At 39.8% G+C, this 18,960-nt stretch overlaps 2 protein-coding genes across 4 annotated transcripts; both read left to right on the top strand.

Moving 5' to 3' along the window:
• The first annotated feature begins 731 nt into the window (after positions 1–731).
• On the top strand, positions 732–5,178 carry mibp (muscle-specific beta 1 integrin binding protein). Of its 2 annotated transcripts, none has more exons than XM_086089985.1 (8): positions 732–939; positions 2,317–2,407; positions 2,982–3,030; positions 3,190–3,364; positions 4,359–4,430; positions 4,513–4,619; positions 4,739–4,824; positions 4,913–5,178. In XM_086089985.1, exons 1-7 carry the CDS (start codon positions 914–916, stop codon positions 4,822–4,824), a joined length of 606 nt encoding a protein of 201 aa, XP_085946111.1. In that variant the 5' UTR covers positions 732–913; the 3' UTR covers positions 4,913–5,178. The 2 variants fall into 2 exon arrangements, with proteins under 2 accessions (XP_085946111.1, XP_085946110.1); XM_086089984.1 differs by lacking the exon at positions 732–939 and adding an exon at positions 951–1,686.
• A 5,303-nt stretch (positions 5,179–10,481) lies between these two features.
• Positions 10,482–15,367, top strand: loxl5a (lysyl oxidase-like 5a). 2 transcript variants are annotated; one of them, XM_086089068.1, is made up of 7 exons: positions 10,482–11,353; positions 12,342–12,450; positions 13,595–13,732; positions 14,381–14,537; positions 14,618–14,713; positions 14,777–14,892; positions 14,994–15,367. In XM_086089068.1, exons 1-7 carry the CDS (start codon positions 10,594–10,596, stop codon positions 14,998–15,000), a joined length of 1,383 nt encoding a protein of 460 aa, XP_085945194.1. In that variant the 5' UTR covers positions 10,482–10,593; the 3' UTR covers positions 15,001–15,367. The 2 variants fall into 2 exon arrangements, with proteins under 2 accessions (XP_085945194.1, XP_085945195.1); XM_086089069.1 differs by lacking the exon at positions 14,994–15,367 and having other exon boundaries at positions 14,777–14,896.
• Positions 15,368–18,960: the final 3,593 nt, after the last annotated feature.

Raw genomic sequence — 18,960 nt, 5'->3', positions numbered from 1 at the left:
ATAAGAGGGAGTCCCGTGACATCACATGGTGACATGTGACAAATCACACCCTTCTCCCCAGCACACTTGGAAGAGGCCCCAACAGCTGAACCTCTGACCCTCATGACTGTGACAGAATTCACACACAGACACAAATAGAAATAGGGAGGAAGCAAAGGTCTGTTCAAAGGTGGTAAAAGCTAAAATGGGAGAACAATCTGTAAAATGTTATTGTTTGTACTCCCTTCTATTTTATTTTTATTTTTATTTATTTTTGTAATAAGATGCTGTTTTGCTATATTTCATTTCAATTAAGATTTTAATTATTTTTTTTATGATAATAAGGTGCTCCAGTGTTTGAATGGTTTCAAAATAAAAAAAACATTGTTTTTCATAAATACAGCGTAAGACTTGACTCATGGCTGTTATTGCTAAATTTGTATGTTTATGTTTAAGGACAAGTGGGTCCAAAATAAAATAAATATGTTATTTTAACAAGTTATGACTTAACTGACGGGAGTTTTCCACACTCTTGTTACATGAGTGGCATATAGGGAGCAGATGGAGAAGAAAATTACAGAACGGTCCGAGAATGAACGATGTAAGCAGGTGCAGAGAAATATGGAAATACATGAAAATTTGCTTGTTTTGATTGGTTATAGATTCCGTGCTCAGGATCATCTCATTGGTCGAGGAGGGGTTGACGCTTCCTCGCAAAATTACGCACGGGTGCCGCCTGCGTCGGCTGACGTCACCCGTATTCGAGAAGATATAAATCCAAGTGTCTCGCGCTCACTTTCAATGAAGTAGTAAGACGGAGGAGAGTGCGACTGCGACTAGCCGTAAAGGAAAAGATATTCAATTATATTTTGGGGTTTAAAACGCGACTTCGTATTTCTTCACTTGACAAGGACCACTGAGAAGAGAAGAAACGATGAAATACGTTATAGGAATTGGCGGGTAAGTCTGTTTGTATGAATTGTACCAGGGGCTTTGTTTGCTATTTTGACTGTTTAACTACTTCACATATGTCTCGCTTACATTAGCACAAAATGGCACAGTGAGTAAACTGCAGTGAGACCACACAGAACCGATTTGTAGTACGGCATGCATTGTTGGTAGCTGACCCCCATGACAATTGAAGTGTTTTGTGTCCCCCGGTCTTTTTATTTTTCCTCACATGTGGTCATTTTGTGTTGTTATCCTCCCGCCATGTGAACGTGGCCAGTTTAAATTCACGCCGGCGTCGATGGCTCGTCATCCTGAAATGAGCGCGACATTTCAAATTACCGCGAGACTTCACCCCAAAATGGAGGGAGATTCAAAACACTAGCTTCGACCAAAGCTAGACAACGCAAAGACGTTTTCACATTTACCTTATTAAAATAGCTGACACTTATTAGTATTTTGCATGTACTAGAAACATGTGTGGGTCAACTGTTTTTGAGTGCTATTTTGTCTAGTGCTAGTAATAGTAGTAGTAGTAGTAGTAGTAGTAGAACACTTGACCACACGTAGCGCCATGTTTACAAGGGCACCTGATCTGACTATCGTTGAAATTTTAAGTAGATTTAGTGCTGTATCTCAATTAAAGAAAATTATTACTCGTTTATTATATACACTAGACTGTCCCAAAGTATGAGATTACTTTGAAATGTCCTTACTTCTTTTTTTTCTTTCAAGAAAGCACTTTTCCTCAAAGATAATGTGAGTACAGAAAAACGTTTTTCCTGTCAAATTTCTATGCACAAACTTGCTTTAGTATTTAAATTTTAGATTAATTCAAAGTTATTCTAATCACTTGATGGCGAATTTGGGGTTTCATAAAGTATGATAATGAGAATTTTCACTTTGTGTTTAGTGACTATACTCATAAAGTTAGTGATAATGGGCTTTTTAGTGACATTTGTGGACTAAAGAAATCAAATAAACCTACACTAACCTTGAACTACTGAAATAAATTAACTCTTCCAAAATATTCAACCGTAATGAGCTGCACCTGCAAACATGGCACCATGTGCGGTAGTTTACAGCTTTGGTCAATGATTTTCCCTCCATTTTTTTAGATGACTCACATGGAAGCAATTCAAATTTCCCGCTCAAGTTTTCCCACGAATTGGTTATTTATTGTGCTACCCCTATAATTTTAGCACATCATGGCACATTTTGTCCTGTATGATCAACAAATTACTAATATTTAACATCTTCCTTTGGGCGAATAGTATATGGCTACTATACTTAGTCATATTTAATGTTCAAGTTGTTTGTCAATACAAAATGACTGCATGACTTTTTTTCTCTCTCGTTTTACATGATTGCATTTGTTCTGTTTTGCAGAGTCACTAATGGTGGCAAAACTACCTTGACTAATAAGTTGATCAAGACGTTGCCAAACTGCTGTGTAGTGCACCAGGATGACTTTTTCAAGGTGAGTTTTGGCAAGTAGGAGTTGATTTAGTGTTGGGGGGAGGTTTCTCATTTATTTTCATCATCAGCTTATTTTTGTAAGTGCGTTAATCGTGCTACTTCTATTAGTTGTACAGTGAATCCCCGTTTATCGCAGGAATATGTTGGAAAACTACCTTCAATCCAAAAATCCATGATATATTGTTAAAATTGAAGGCGCAAGTCATATTTTGACAAAAATATATTATATATATTTTTTGCCTTAAACATCTTATGATGCTGGCCACTTCTGCTAAATTCGGCTACATCCTTGGTCGAACAGATCAATCAATTCTACACCTGAAATTAAATTGCCGGTATTATTACGGTAAATATAATAATATTTGGTCCAGTTTTTTTTCAGACTTGCCTGTATCTATACAACGTGATGAACCGCGATATAGCGGGGGGTAACACTGTACTCCTACCCTCCTTAACCCACTCACGGCCAAAAGTATCTCCTTCATCTCTTGACACCCCCCCCCACCCCCTTCTTCTTCGAGTGTTTAGATGGCTGTGAGGTTGCAGCAATGTTTTATTGGTGACTGTTATTTCAGAAACCCGATCAGATAGAAGTCGGGGAGGACGGCTTTAAGCAATGGGATGGTAAGACCTCGCTGAAGACTGCCAGTCCCTTATGTCTTTGTATCGTTACTCCTCTAAAGGAGTCCTTTTGGACAAGCCAAATACAATTACCTTTACTCCGCAATTACTGTTTTGTCTTTGCTCATGTACCATTTCTGTTTCTTTAATGTTGTTCCGCAGTGATCACAGCTTTGGACACGGAGGCCATGACCAACACCGTAAAAGGCTGGATGGAGAATCCAGTGAAGTTTGCCCGGTCGCACGGTGTCCCGATGTCTTCTTCCGCCAATGTGGCCAACCCAGATGAGCAGACTCACATTCTGATTGTGGAGGGCTTCCTGCTCTATAATGACCTGTAAGTACACTTGGGATGAGACTGGCCTTAGAGGGACAATTTAAATGTCTCCGCAGCATACAAAAATATTTATTTGAAAAGATAGAGCCCATGAGTACGTTAAATTTTTTTTATTATTATTATTTATTTATTTTTGTGCCATCTTGTGGCAAGGAGCTACAATACTGTGGAACCTCGGTTTACGTATGACCTGGTTTATGAACGATTCAATTTGCACACTAAATCTTTGAAGATAAATTACCACCGTTGACAAACGGCTTGCATTTTGCAAACTGTGTTGGCTTAGACTTTTTTTGGGGGGTGCTTTTTGCACTGTTGACATTTACCAGGGGTAGAGCTTGCCCAAAATGGCAGTCACATTTGACTTCCATGTTGCATTGTGAGATGTGGCGGACTTTTTGGGCTAACTCTATCCATGGTCAATGTAAAAGGTACCGATTGCGAAAAATGTATTGCATGCTTTCACTTATTTCTATCATGTATATTATTTTTAATCACATATCAATAAAAGTAAGGTTAATATAAATCATTCAGCTTCCCATTCATTTCAATGGCAAACATTAGCTCGGTGGATCAGTCGAGCTATTTGTGGGGTGATTACTGTAATGTATTCCTTAACATCAGCTTCATAGATGCCATGTCTGTCCTGCAGTCGACATGTGTTCCGGTAATAAGTTAAAACATCTATTCCGCCACAATAAAAAAAAATAATAATAAAAACGGGGGGTGGGGGGGTTATTCTAATGTATTTGCTAAGTTTCATTACCTGCGTGCAGCATGACTGACCTTGGGGTTATTTCTGGTGTGGAGGCCATTATGTGAGTCACATGATTGATTTTGGGCATCTTTCTGTGCACGTTTAGCGCGTGTGCTTCTGTCGTTAAGAGATAAGCGGTTCAACTAAAAAGGCCTTTCTGTGTTCAATATGAATGCAACGATAAGCACATCTTCCATGCGTCAGTGTTGTAATCACCTTTCACGTGTGCCCCTGCAGACAGCTGCTGGATGTTTTTGACAAGTGCTATTACATCTCCATTCCCTATGAAGAGTGCAAGAGAAGGAGAAGGTAACACTTCTGCTTGAAGCAATTTCTGTCCCAATCCTCCTGATAAATGCAATTTGTCACACTAAATATCTTCTTCTTCCAGTACAAGACAATACACAGTCCCAGATCCTCCTGGCCTGTTTGATGGCCATGTTTGGCCCATGTACCTCAAACATCGCAGAGAGATGGAAGAGAGCTGTTTAGATATTGGTAAACATACTGTAGCAATGATTCACACACACACCCAACACTATTTCTCAACTCAGTGTTGAAATTATAAATTTTTGTTTGTTGGTTTTATTTTTAATGGAAGGTTTTCTTTGTTTCAGAGTACCTGGATGGCTTGAAATGCAAAGAAGAGCTCTACAACCAAGCGTATGAGGACATTCAGAACAACCTGCTTAATCGTTTATAGGTGAGAGCACCACCATTGGTTACATTCAAGGAAGTCAACCTGCATTACATTACAAACTGTCTAACATTCTGTTTGTCTTTTCTTGCAGCATGAAGACGGCACTCCAGTGCTGAACAAATATTTGTGAATAGCTCCGGGGATTTTTTTTCCTCTATTTTTATTTATTTTATTTTTTTAAACAGCCTCATAGGTTGTTTTTTATTTTTGTAAATACAATGCATTAATTTTAACTTATCAGTGTTTTTGTTTTTTGTCAAAGTGATTGTTGAACTGATTTTTATCTGTTATTCACACTGGACCCTTTGCAAGTCAATCACATTTTTCTTCCACCAATAAACATGTTGGCGATGACTATCAAGCATCCGAGTCCTCTTTAGCTTATATAGAACGAATAACATTCACATTTTTCCACTTTAAGAAATAAATTGTGACTAAAAGCTGTGTTTTTAGTTCTCACTATACCTTGCAGACTGACTGCATCATACAGTAATAAAGGTTTCAATGTCATCAATCAAAATTGGGCATTATCTTTGCAGAGATGAATTTTTCTGATGGCCACCTAATGCACGGTAGTAGGTCAGCAGACATTAATTTCAGATTTGGGAGGAGTGTTAAAAGGCGATTTTAACTTTGTGCCCTACATCTCATTATTTGGGGAATTGGGGCCATTCACGTATGCCAATTATAGCTAGACCTTCATAGCACAGGCTTGCTGAAATTAGGTTGTCACCATTTTACTTTCCTGCACATTGACTTCTGGTATGTTTTGAGAGCTTCGTCTGTTTACTTTAACGCCTGGATCAGCCTTTTTAATTCCTGTTCTGAAATGCCGCCCTGTTTAACCTCTAGTGGCATGCTGGAGTACGTCATGACGAGTGAGCCTCAAGATTTAGCATATTAGCACTGGATCGCCAACACATGAGGCTACAAGGCACGTGCTAACATTGTCCACATTATAAAACTAGGCTAAAATCCCTTCATGTATCCCCTCTGGGAATCTCGTTAATTTTCTGCTCTTAAGGTCAACACAACACACACACACACTGCTGCTAAATAAAATGTATGGTCTGTATTTTGACTGAGTCATTGAAAGGTGGAAAAAAACTAATTTAATTAGTGGAACAAAAGGACATAATATTTTAACATTGAGCACTGACATGTTAAGTGAATGACAAAAAAGCCTGGATATATAATTTACTTTTTTAGCTATTAGTCATTGAAATAGTTGGAAATAATTGACCTTTTTCTTTCTTTTTTTAAAAGCATTTATATATACAGGTGTAATGCATGCTTACACAGACTAACACTGTATATTAATATACACTATATATATATATATATATATATATATATATATATATATATATACACAGTATATACAATCAGTATTTTATAATTTTGAACATATCTTACAACTAAAAAAATCTAAAATTAGAATATTACATAAACAGACATTTAAAAATGATTTAATAACTAAATTAGGTGGAAATTGGCCCTCTGAAAAGTATGTGCCCAGGTGTTCAATGAATATGAGTTTAACTTTTTGAATTGAACTGCTGAAGGACATTAACATTTGTATGAGATTCTAATTTGTTGAGAAGTGCCTGGATTATGCTTGTATACGTACACAAAAAATAAAAAAATCAATTCAAGAGAATGTCAAGGTTGTTGTTTTTTTTTACACATATGAACAGTATATTTATATGACACTAACATTGAATGAAAAATGTATGTAATTATATTAATCAAAATACAGACATTTCATTCCACTTTTTCCAGGAACTAGTAGTTCAACTCTTGAGTAGTCACCAATGCCGATACCAAGTACTGATACCACTAGTGCTTTTGATACATGAAATTAATGGCAATTTTCATTTTTTTTCTCATTTCTAATTCCTGATCCTAAAATGGCCACAAGAGGGCAACCAATATTAAAATTAAGTTAAAATATTTGTAATGGAACGGGAGAATTTGAATGTTCTGAACACCTGTTTCCATGCCAGCGCTGTAGTGATCTGGCTGCCTGGAGATGTTGCCATAGCACGAATGTAGCACAACTTCCCATTGCTGACGTCACATACTGAATCAATGGCGCCTCTGCCAAATGCAACAGCTAACCTCAAGTACGTGTCACTTCTGTGTTTATTGTCGTCACTCATTATTGAAACAGTATTCCTGACATCAGCTGTGGCTTTACGCAATGTGACACATGTATGTCTTGTGGAAATGGAGTGACAAGGGGATTGTCGTGACGCCCTAACAGGTGGACGCGGTCGGAAAAGGCGCTGGCTTAGCTACCCGGTGCTAAAAGTGACAGCATTGTGAGTGAGTCAAACCTGCGGGCGTGCGCACGCTCACATTTAAAATCCTCTCATCAAGTACACTCAAACGAGGTAAAGAGTCATCAAGGTCGCAGCCATTGCGTATGTCAGTCATCGGCGTGTGCTCTTGTGAATAGAATAGACGTGTAAAATTAATGCAGGAGAGTGTGAACACAATGGCTGCATTATCCCAAGCTGCTTTACAGTGAAAACAAATCCAGTCTTGACATTTTTCCTAAACAGACTTGACCTCATTACACGGCAGTGAGTGGACCCTTAGACTAAAGCCCGTCCATAAAGAATTACAAAATTAAGCTTTGTGTTAACTAGTTGGCCATTGTGCCTTCTAAAACAAAGTCAATAGTAAATATACTGCATAGTATTTAAAGTATGAACTTAAAATATGAGACATTACATTAGGTCCACAATGTAACACAACCACCTTTAAAAGAGAATATGTCTTTACGAAATGTGTGGTTTAGAACTCAACAGTCTCATAAAGGAAGGTGTTGATACGTTCGATAACAACATTTTATTTAGCTACTTGAGCTACAGAGAATGCTAACTATAGAGAATAGTGCTGTAACTTAGTATACTTAAATTTAATGGAATGTAAGTATACTTACAGCACTACATTTACTATATGTAGGCTAACATACCGGTATATGTTACCTTTTAGGAAAACAAATGACAAATGTAAGCTAGCAAGTTAGCTTTTAGCAAAAAGAATGACAGAGATGTTTTGCTGTAGTTAGCTAACTTAGGAATCACTTTGTTACCCATCAGTCGCTAAACCACCACAGGCGAGACTAAATAGCCGTCAAAATGTTGCGGATAAGATTCAACAACATATCAGGAACTTGTTCAGTCTGTAACAATATACTGCATTAGACTGAAATCTCCCTCCTCTTGGAAGCAATTCATGCCTTCACAGTGAACTGTGATAGTTTCCATTCAGCCTTTTCACACGTATGACAATTCGACCTCCAAAACGAGTTTGAGGGTCTCCTCATGTGGGACGTGCCAGGAGACATCACGTCTGCCAGGTTTACGAGAGGTAAGTGTGAGTACGAGACAGGACAATGAGAAGCATCCCGACATAACGGAGGAATCATACTCATGTAGTTCCAGACGGCCACGAGATCTCTGCCTGTCTGGACCTTGTGATTCAACTCGGGCAGAACGTGTCCGAGGGCTGGTGTTGCTCACACTTAGTGGATTTATATTTACAAATTGTTTCGAGGGTCTGAGTGCTTGTCACCATGTGTTTGGTATATATTTAGACGTGCTTTTGTGGTGCTGCTGGAGGAACGGACCCTGGGGTTTTTTACATACTAGTCAGACCTCTTTTAAGCCTCTCAAAGTTACAATCAATACTTACAAGGCAGAATGGTGAACAAGAATCATATAAGGGGCCCTTGTCAACAGGTGTGAATCATTGTGAGTGGTTGTCATGTCAATTGGGATACAAGACTCTAGTTAACTTGCCACTCATCAAGCGCTATGGAAAAAGGGTGAATGGAATCACAAATAATTACCAAAGTAATCAGAGCATGAGAAAAAAGTCGTCAGAACGATGCAGCAATAAAGAAAATCGTTAAATTAATCAGTGCCAATCAAAAGTGAGAATGACTCATTTTATCGCGCGTCTACTGCCACCATGTGGTTGAAAGGCTGCATTGTGGCTTGTTGAGGACACGCTCACACTTACAATGTCTTATCGCATGCCTCCAACAGATTCGAATTTGAACATCTTTCTTCTGATGGGCCCATGTTTGTCCGGTTTTCTTGGCTTCACTCTCCTTGATCCTTTCCAAGTCAGTCTAGGCCTCCCAGTCCCCATTTTTACTCTTCCCCTCTTGGTTCTGGTCCAGTGGTAGCCTTCTGGTCAGTGGTGGTCCTAGCCTGAATGGTGCCCTGTGGCCTGTGTGAGAACCCCCCCCCCCACCCACCCCCCACGTTTGGCGCCAGCCTCCCCACTACCAAAGCAAATATACATACACACACGCACACACATGGACACAGATGAAAGACGCACTACAGTGGACTTTAGATTGGATGATAAACAAATAATAGTCCAGGAACAGCTAATTAAAGTTAAGAGGACAAATAGAGAATAAAAATAAATAAAAACACAGACACAATTTTGCATTGCACAAAGCTTTATCGCAATCATTTTAGCTTTCTTTCTCTGTATTTTCTTTTTTTTTCTTTCTTTTTTGTGCTAAAAATTAAATTGTTAAATTAATCCAAATGTGTTGCCTTTTGGCCTTCCCTAAGTCATCTAAGATGTCCAGACCCCCATTACATGAATCTATTATTGCACCTCACCCTGCATCTCTTTAGTAACTCCATAAGGGGGCGCAAATTCCCCATACAAACGTTAATGATTGACGCACAACATGACGCTTCGCAAAGTTTATTTTTATTTTGGGGCTCGTTGCCTGCGTACAGATAAACATCACCGATTATTATTATTATTATTATTATTATTATTATTATTATTATTATTATTATTATTATTATTATTGCCTTTTTAATGACAAGACAGCAGGAAAGAGAGGGAAGTATCTATTCGGGCCAGGAATCGAAGTAGTAGAAACAGAAGTCAAGTATTTACTATAGTTACACCACGACTGTACTGGTTTTTTTTAATCACGCATGGAATGCTACATATTCATTTGTGCAATATAGGGCACTAATAGGAGGAATTGGATGGAAGGACAAGTGGGCGTTCCTGTAATTTTGTTGTTAAAATATTAAATTTTAAGAAAGTACTGTGTGGTAATACACTCCTGTAGCTTATTTTAAAAAGGACATACTGTACATTAAAAACAACAACAAATAATCGATTTAGGGGGCTGGGATTCAATGGGTGCACCCCCAAAAAATGAACTAGAAACGCCCAGATTTACCCCTCTGACATTATAAACTGCCCTGAGCAATTAGTTGTAGTGCTTCCCCTTAAAAATTGTTAGTTAAATAATTGTATTTATCTTATCTTAAATTGATTCATGTAAATAATGCAACCATACATATTGGTAAAATTTAGAATAAAACAATATATATTTTTTAATTAAATAATGGTTTAATTAACGATGAGTAGGCTAAATTAATTGCAATAACAATTGACAAAATAAAATGAACTATTTGACAAAAAAAGGTCGTCTGTCACTTTTAAAAAAAAAGGGGCCTTTCGTTGAGCACTAAAGTTTGCCCACCCCGTCCCAAATCATTGCGCCTCCTTAGCGGAGGTCCGAGCTTGTTGACTGTGTGCTGTCAAGTGACTCATAATAGTCTCAGAACAAACATTTGCCCAAAATGTGTCACGGAGCTGTGACAGAAAGGCTTGTGTGTTTATAACAGGAGCTTATTGCAGCCCACTCCCACTTACACGTTTGGGCCCCACTGTACTGAACCTCCTCGAAGTCAGAAGAAGAAATCGCAAATGGAGAAATTCGCCTTCCTGCTGCTTTGCCTGCTGGATGTTGTGGTGCGCCTGAGTAGCGCGCAGCATCGTCATCCTGCGCGCGCGCGACCCCACCCGTGGAAGCACAGGTTCGAGTGGGAGAACAACGGCCGGGTGTACAGCTTACTGAGCACGGGTACCGAATACCGAGCGCCCGCGCAGTCCAGAGGCCGAACCCAGCTCCTGTTAACCACCATCAACCGCGCTCACCTCCCGCCTCCATCGAGAAGAACTTCTGTAAATCCGGGTCGAGCAAACGCTCCCGATGCGGGTCAGAATTTGGTTCCGAGGGACCAAGCGTGGTCAGCCCGCATCGCAGCGGCCTACACCAATCAGGAGTTCTCCGGAGGAGGACAGAGCTCCTCTTTGGACGACACCGTTACGCTCACGCGACCGTCTCCGCATTTTACGCACAGACCCGAACTCGTAAACCCGACGCCTCGCTCCACGGTGGCCAATGGCGATAGAGGTGACGCGACACAAACTCCAAACACGGTGCGCAGAACTGAACCGGGACCAACTGCCGCACCGGCGATACTGTCCAGAAATGTGGTCGAGGTACATTACACTCAGCAGAGGACCGATCCAATCGGCACCACGACGAACACGAGCGAGCCACTGCAAGATCCGCACAGGAACTCCGTTTTCTATAACGTTTACCCTCCGGACCAAAGGAACAGGGTCCCCGCGCGACCGGTTCTTCCAGGACCGGGTCACGGTACCAACTTCTTCCATAACGGTACGACGCAACTACTTTGCTGTGAAATAGTATGCTCTTTGTAAGACAACTTAGCCCAATCGTGGTAGAACGACTGAGGCGCAGTAGTTGAAGGACTAGTGACATTTTATTTTGCATTGCTAGATCCACTTGCATGCCATTTCATTAGCACTAGTAAAATGACAAGGGCATACTGTAGGACACACTAGTTGAATTCCTATAGAGACAATTAAAACAACTACATCTTATTACAGATGTTTTCCCATTACTGTATTCCACTAGTTATATGGCATTGCTGCGTACTACTAGAATGACAAGTACATTGGCTACTAGTAGATCAACCAGGGCTAGTTGAATGCCTACAGTACGCCTTATTAGAGACATTATTTCCTCTACTGCATTCTAGCGACTAGCATATGGCAATTCTGCAAAACAACTAAGTTGCACTAGTAAAATGGCTATGGCATACTAGTAGAATGAACACCACTGATTTTCCACTACTATCTGTCAGTACTTTGACGTCCGTATAATGTTGCACTAGTAAAATGATTGTCTCCTAGTGATACTTGCCAAACTACTGCCTCCCACTAGCGTATTTCTGCGCACTAGTAGAATGACTAGGTTGCACTAGAATAACAGTACAGTATATTACTGCTGATGTTTTTCAATGTCTTCCACTAGTGTATGACATTTCTGTGTATCATCAAAAGACAAGGGTGCACTAGTAAAATGACTAGTGACGTTTTTCCACTATTGACTTTGTGACATTTCTACACACAAGTAGAAAATAGGATGCACTAATGGAATGACCGACAAATGTTGCTGAGGAGGCAAAACCGTGCATTACTTGATGACTGCGTGGTGCTTGAGTACTACTATAATAAATTCCTACTAGATAACATTTAGCAATCCACCATAGAACTAGTAGCATGCAGATGTGATACTAGTGCACAGTTTTGTTAGCTAGAATTGACTTGACTGTACTTCATATTGATAATGTCTTCTGTAGGTCTCCCAGACTTGATTCCTGACCCATACTACATCCAAGCTGCATCATACATCCAGCGAGTGCAGATGTTTGCGCTACGCTGTGCGGCTGAGGAGAACTGCCTATCCAGGTGCACTTCTTTCCCGCCATTTTCCATCCCGGATACTGTCAAAGCTAAAATTACTTAAATAATATCTGGATGAAAGTTTTTGGCCATAAGTCAGGTTTCCATCCAAATGTTTCGAATTTTTTATGCGAATTTTGTGAAAATGCGCAAAACGGACATGCGACTTATGCCCGTTTCCATTCGCTCTTCTTTTGCGAATATGCGCTGCGAGATGACGTTGTACTAACGGAACTTCTGGACAATGGGGAGTTCCAGGTGGGAATGTTGGTTTTGACGGACTGAACGGAAGTAGTTTGTTTTGTTGGCTTCCCTCCCGCACGTAAGTGAAAAGTGTCGTTACATTGAGAGCTGATGTTAATAAAGCCATCTAAAATTGCATTAATGTTTTTTCACTATTTAATTATAAAAAGAATCGTGTTTCTTCGTCTCTCCAAACATATCTTACTTTATCATCCGTCATTTATTGTGACTACAAACGTGCGTGTGACGTAGTATGGGTCAAAACGTGCAACGTTTTTCCGGTCTTGTAGGCGCTTATTCGCAAAATGCGCATTTTCCTTTTTTTCTCTCGATACTCTTAAAAAAACACCCCCTCCAAGCATAAAAACTTCGGTTGCTAATTTTGGTCCTTTTTTCGAATTTCTGGCATTTCCATCCAGTTTCTTTTTTGCAATTCTTGAAAATTCAAATACAAATAGGTGGATGGAAACCCACCTATTGTGAAGCACTACATAAACCAAACTGATCCCACCACTTGTTTTTGGCATGTTACCTCTTTGGACCACTTCATCTAATGTGATGCTGCCCATGCATGTAAAAAGGAGGAAACATGTCTTCCCCTTGTGTTGCATCACTTTATGATGTATGCTGGCCTGCTGCCCACTTGGCAGCTGAGTGGCACACCAGCTGGCAAACGCTAAGGATCTGTTGCCAAGTAAAACAAACAAGATGGTGGCAGCAGACAAGACCGCAAAAGCATATACCATGACCTGTATGTTGCACTAGATCTGACATTTGCCATTAAGCTCTTCAAATGCGGGGAATCAAACTTTCCATCCAGTCACAACTTAGCTCCATTCCTCGCCACTTGTCCACAGTTCTCTCAATACAGCTGCAACATGTGCGTGATACTTCTTATGACGTGCAGGTCTGCGTATCATCCGAGTGTGAGGGAGCTGGATTACAGAGTTCTTCTCAGATTCCCGCAGCGTGTCAAGAACCAAGGAACAGTTGACTTCCTCCCGAAGAAGCCCAGACACGAGTGGGAATGGCACAGCTGTCATCGGTGAGTTGACAGCTCATTTGTTCTTTGCTGTTTTCTATTGTTTGTTCTCACTACTGTTCAATAGTTTGTTTTGTTTGTTCATATTGTATACATTAAAGTTCCCATGTTACAATGTTTAAAAAAAAGAAAAAGTTGATGTGGGTTGGATGGAAATGGCCAGGATGGCATTTTTTTTTTACCTATTCGAGTTGGTCATAAACGCCTGGCATCTTGAACAGCCTTTTTCATTAAATGAAAAGTCAACCTTAAACATTTCTTGATGATAATATGTACTCTGTGACCTCACTAGTCTGAAAATGACATGGCGGACATTTTGCCACTTGCTGTCGACTGAAGATGACATCACAGTTTCTGAGGGCTCAGGCAATGACCAATCACAGCCAGTTTTCTGAAACTGAGCTATGATTGGTTTTTACCTGAGACCTGAGCAACCGTGATGTCATTTTCACTCGACAGCAAAAGGCAAAATGGCCGCCTTCTGATACAGATAAAAATCGCTGGATTTTGCCTAACCCATAACCCTTAATTCATGTTCCATTATTTAGACTAGTGGGGCTGCATAAAAAATATTATTGTCAAGAAAAATTTGGGAGGTATATTGTCCTTCCACTGTACTTATTAATTCAATTCCGACTTTTCTGCCTGAAGCCACTACCACAGCATGGAGGCCTTCAGTAACTATGACCTGCTGGATGCCTCCACTGGACGCAAAGTGGCCGAGGGCCACAAGGCCAGTTTCTGTCTGGAGGACACGTCATGTGACCGCGGTGTACGGAGACGCTTTGCCTGCACCGCTCACACGCAGGTTTGCTTGCAGATGAATTAAAAGCATGTCATAAACGATCTTGAGCAAAACCAGCTTGTATTTTTTTTAACCTCTGTCAGGGGCTTAGTCCTGGTTGCTATGACACCTACCACGCTAACATCGACTGCCAATGGATCGACATTACCGACATTCCTCCGGGGAACTACACACTCCAGGTAACACAAATGCAATAAAATGGACTATTTGAGTCAGTATTTAGTAAGTTTTCCACTTCTCAGGTGACGGTGAACCCCTATAAACTTGTCGAGGAGTCGGATTTCTCCAACAACGTGGCCAAGTGTGACATCCGGTACATGGGAAGCTACGTGCAAGCAGCAAACTGCAGGATCGCAAAGTAATGGGCCACTTACTGTAACTGTGCCGTTTGTTGACATGACCAAAGTGTTTTGGAGCTTCAAATTGATTGACAATTAAAACGGGTCTGTTGTTTGACAGGAGCTGACCTGAGTGACAGCTGAGTGTCATCATGTTGTTGAAAAGTCCTGCTGCTGAAGGAGTTCTTTGAGCACTACAGTGTTGCTACAGACACCCCAGTGAAATGTTTTAATTATTTCAGTTGTTTTTTTTAACAGTGCATTAGTGTTGTATAGTGTTGTCAGAATAGGTGCTTTTTTTTATGAAATAGAATGGCATAGCAAATGCTGAGAAAATACTTGTTTATCAGTAAGGCCTTTTGTGATATTAAAAAAATGGTTTCTTGCATGTATTATTTAAAATGTCTTCATTTTTTTTACCCTTACAAGTGTATATTTATAAAAGTGCATTTTAATGTATGAATTGTTATTATTTAATAAAGAACTTAACAAACATTTAGTTTTGCTGATCTCATAAAACCGTACCATTTGGCATCACTTCCAGGGGCGCCCAAAATGTCTCATAAAAAAACGATAAAGAAAGTTGTTTTCACGTTAAAGCAATTATTATTTTAGTCTTAATTCACATGCTTAAAAACACATGATTATTTGACTGCTCCCCCCTACTGTCTCATGTAATGGACTAGTCCATTTTACTGCAATAACTGCATATACTGTATGCTGACTTGATTCAGGAAGACAATACAAACGTATGAGAAAAATCAAGCAGCAGCTACAATTGTTGCCAAAATTTTACTCCAAATGAAATCCAAACACAGATGATGTTATATCAAACCTTTAAAAAAATCTCAAAAGTAGTGGTGAGTAGTTGAGTATTTTGACAACTTTTTACTCTAATCCCTACATTTGAAAACAGACACATGTAGTTGGCGGGGTGGTCACTATTTTTTAACAAGTAAAAAAAAAATAATAATAATAATAACAAGTGGACAGTATGTGCTGCTTTGAAGACCCCTTTTTTCTTTTATCGCTCAGTTCCTTAGACCCCAATAATGGATTTGGAAGAGTCATCTTTTGTTGAATTACAGTTATAATTCTTTCATAAAAATATATAAGTATCCTCCTGTAAACATCATTAAGCATATAATTTATACATGTATTTAAGGCGAGTTGTAAAACGTCTGAAGTACTCTTGTTTATGTTTAACAAATCTAAAACATCATAAATCATGCTGTTTCTACTAAGTACTGTTTCAAATGTTCTCCAATTTCGATACTGTAAATGTATAGGATCGTATGCCGAGAAGCGTTTCTTGGGAGGAGCAATATGGCGGCCTCCCGACTTCAAAAGTCTTGGCCTATCGGCTATCCAGTCATATATTCAGATCAGTGAGTGTCAATGACTATGTTGCAAAAGGTTTGGAGAAGCACGATATCCCCCAGGTACAGCCTTATTGATTTATTTTTTTTGCTGTTAAAAGTAGCAGAAGAGTAAACCATAAGCTTCCAGCATTTAAAAATTATTTGGCTAATTTGAAAACCCACATACAGATAATATATATTTTTCTTTTCTTTTTATTAGCTAATTTAGCACATTTTATGATGTTTTTTTTTAATTTGTTTATGTAGCATCTGTTGTTGTCGTTATGTCTTTTTTTATGCATGTAAAATAACACACAAGTACTTTTTCCACAGTTTATATAAATACAAAACAATAAATTATATAATTGTCCAAATACTTCTGGGCCTAACTGGACTCTGATTCTACTCACTTTCCCCTCTGGAAGGGTGAATCTGACTAGCTGGGACACAAGCCTCTTCCTCGTCCTCCATTTCCCCTCACGGGGCTGTTTGTTGAGGGCAGATCGTCGTGTTCGGCCCGCAGGGCGTGCGGGACGGACAGAGCGGCCTGTCAGCATTCCTTCTCCATTCCAAATGGCAAGGAGGAGAGACATTTCACAGATCTGCGGGCCAAGAGGGAAAGCAGTACTGCAAAATATGTACGTCAGCTTGCTGTTCTTATCTTGACATGTGTGAGACACTGGCAGTCAACAGCGTCAGAGCCAACAGTGACACAACAACCTTGGAAGTTCTCAGTGTACCCGAGGAGTCATTTTTGTTTGAAAAAGTAGTTAGTTGATGTTAAATGAGATGTTGAGATAACGGGGAAGTCGTGTAAATAGCGTAGAGTCGCGTAAAGGGGTAGTTTTTTTTGTTCCTGTATTATTAATTTAAAAGTATATATATGTATGTGGAAACACGAAAATATTATTCCTCATGTTCGAGTTGGCATATAAGGACTATACGCACTGGAATTTACGACAGTAGTCCGACATAAAGTAAAGCGCTGCTACTGGGTTACTATGGCAACTAAGGCACGCATGCTTCAGAGCCGTTAGTGACGTCACCGCTCGTGTTGGATTGTGCTGTTTTCTGAGCGACAATAAAAGTGTTCCCTGTTAAGACATACACTTGTGCGGACATTGGATCACTTTACACTAGTTTCCTTCCACATTCTAAACATTGACAATTCTAAATGATCCACAGCCGACGATGTGAGTCAGAATGGTTGTTTATCTATATGTGCCCTCCAATTGGCTGACAACCAGTCCAGGAACTCAACTCAAGTGAGTATAGAAGATGGATGGCTGGCAAAGCACAGACTGTAAATGAGAAGTTTCCTTCCTCTGGTCCTGTTTACAACTATTTAAGTAGCTGTATGTATTTGTGCTGACGCATAACTAACCACACAGACATGCTGACATTTCTTTCACATCCCCCGTGTGTGCTCAAAGTCTGGGAAATGAGCGTCATTAGTGAAAGGCTGTGTTGCTCTGTCTGAATGTATTTGCCTACCCCTAATGGTTTGTTTGCAGTCGTGAGAAGAAGTTAGTGTTTGTGTGAGTGCGAAGCGAATGAACAAATATATTTCTCTGCCTCTGACATCCTGCGAGAGGAAACCGTTCACATGGAACGCTGTTTGAATGGCCTGACGTGCTGAACGTGTGACCTTGGTGTTTTCTCTACAAGCCTCTGTGTGGAAAACACGGCACAAAAAAATGATTTATGGGAACATGCTAGACTGCAAGGCCTTTATTTTTAGCACAACGTACAAGACCAAAACATATTCTTCTTGTCTTATTTTAGTCCCGTGAGGTGTGATAGGACAGAGAGGCACCAGGTGAACATTTGAGGAGGAAGGAGGCGACTAACTGTATGGTACTGTATGTATATATTTTTTTATGCTCCTCCTGTTGCGTTCACAACTTTCACACATGGCTGTCAGACAATGTTGAGGTTTGACGATTTGGGCCAAACATATGTTCGCCTGTCACACTTTGTTGGGAGGATGCTTTATGGCTCCAAAGACATACGTGTAAACACACACACACATGCGGACATGCAGTAACATCGTTTATTTTTAGTCTCTTGTTTTGCTTTATTTTGCAAAAATGGAGGTGTAATGTTAGTACTGCAAATATATTACATATAAGTTGGCATTGCTTATACTCTTGTTTTGAGACAAATGTTATTTACAGACAGTGATCGAGTGGTTAGCACGTCTGCTTCACAGTTCTGAGGTTTGGGGTTCAAAATTCGGCTCCTTCCTGTGTTGAGTTTGCATATTCTCCATGTGATTGCGTGGGTTTCCTGCGTGTACTATGCGAATATCTTGATAATTATTAGTACTCGGCACATTTGGATGGATCATGGATGCCACAATTAACAAAACAGTTTATTGTCGTTATTTAAATTCCCGAGAGGAGGTGATGGCACAGACGAGACCACCGCACATTGGCCCCAGACTGCTAGCTTGTGAGCTAGCTGGTGGCTAGCGCCTCTAGTGGCAGCGTGGAAAGACCTGGAATGATGCTGTGGAGAGAAATATTACAGCCACCAGAGGCTTTAAGTGAATATACAGCTCAAACATTGAGGGATCCGTAGGCAAAAGACAGATGCTATACAAAGTAGCATTTGAAAGGGCAAAGGCTACATTTTACATGATTTTGAAGCCTCATTTAATCTGCTTTTTTTCTTCAAAAAAACAAACAAAAAGTCAAATGTTAAGCTAACGGGTTGTTAAAAAAA

This window comes from Leptonotus elevatus, chromosome 11, assembly GCF_054856555.1.
Source record: "Leptonotus elevatus isolate MCC_2025b chromosome 11, RoL_Lele_1.0, whole genome shotgun sequence".
NCBI classification, from domain to species: Eukaryota; Metazoa; Chordata; class Actinopteri; order Syngnathiformes; family Syngnathidae; genus Leptonotus; species Leptonotus elevatus.
This window is presented reverse-complemented; position numbering and strand designations above follow the sequence as displayed.

What these genes read in the sequence shown, in the direction of transcription:
- mibp (XM_086089984.1), top strand. Translation starts at nt 1,634, where the DNA reads ATGTCCTTACTTCTTTTTTTTCTTTCAAGAAAGCACTTTTCCTCAAAG. An exon ending in ACCAGGATGACTTTTTCAAG is followed by an intron (nt 2,408 to 2,981) that starts GTGAGTTTTGGC and finishes CTGTTATTTCAG; the next exon opens with AAACCCGATCAGATAGAAGT. An exon ending in CGGCTTTAAGCAATGGGATG is followed by an intron (nt 3,031 to 3,189) that starts GTAAGACCTCGC and finishes GTTGTTCCGCAG; the next exon opens with TGATCACAGCTTTGGACACG.
- loxl5a (XM_086089068.1), top strand. Translation starts at nt 10,594, where the DNA reads ATGGAGAAATTCGCCTTCCTGCTGCTTTGCCTGCTGGATGTTGTGGTG. An exon ending in GAGGAGAACTGCCTATCCAG is followed by an intron (nt 12,451 to 13,594) that starts GTGCACTTCTTT and finishes TATGACGTGCAG; the next exon opens with GTCTGCGTATCATCCGAGTG. An exon ending in CGGGGAACTACACACTCCAG is followed by an intron (nt 14,714 to 14,776) that starts GTAACACAAATG and finishes TCCACTTCTCAG; the next exon opens with GTGACGGTGAACCCCTATAA.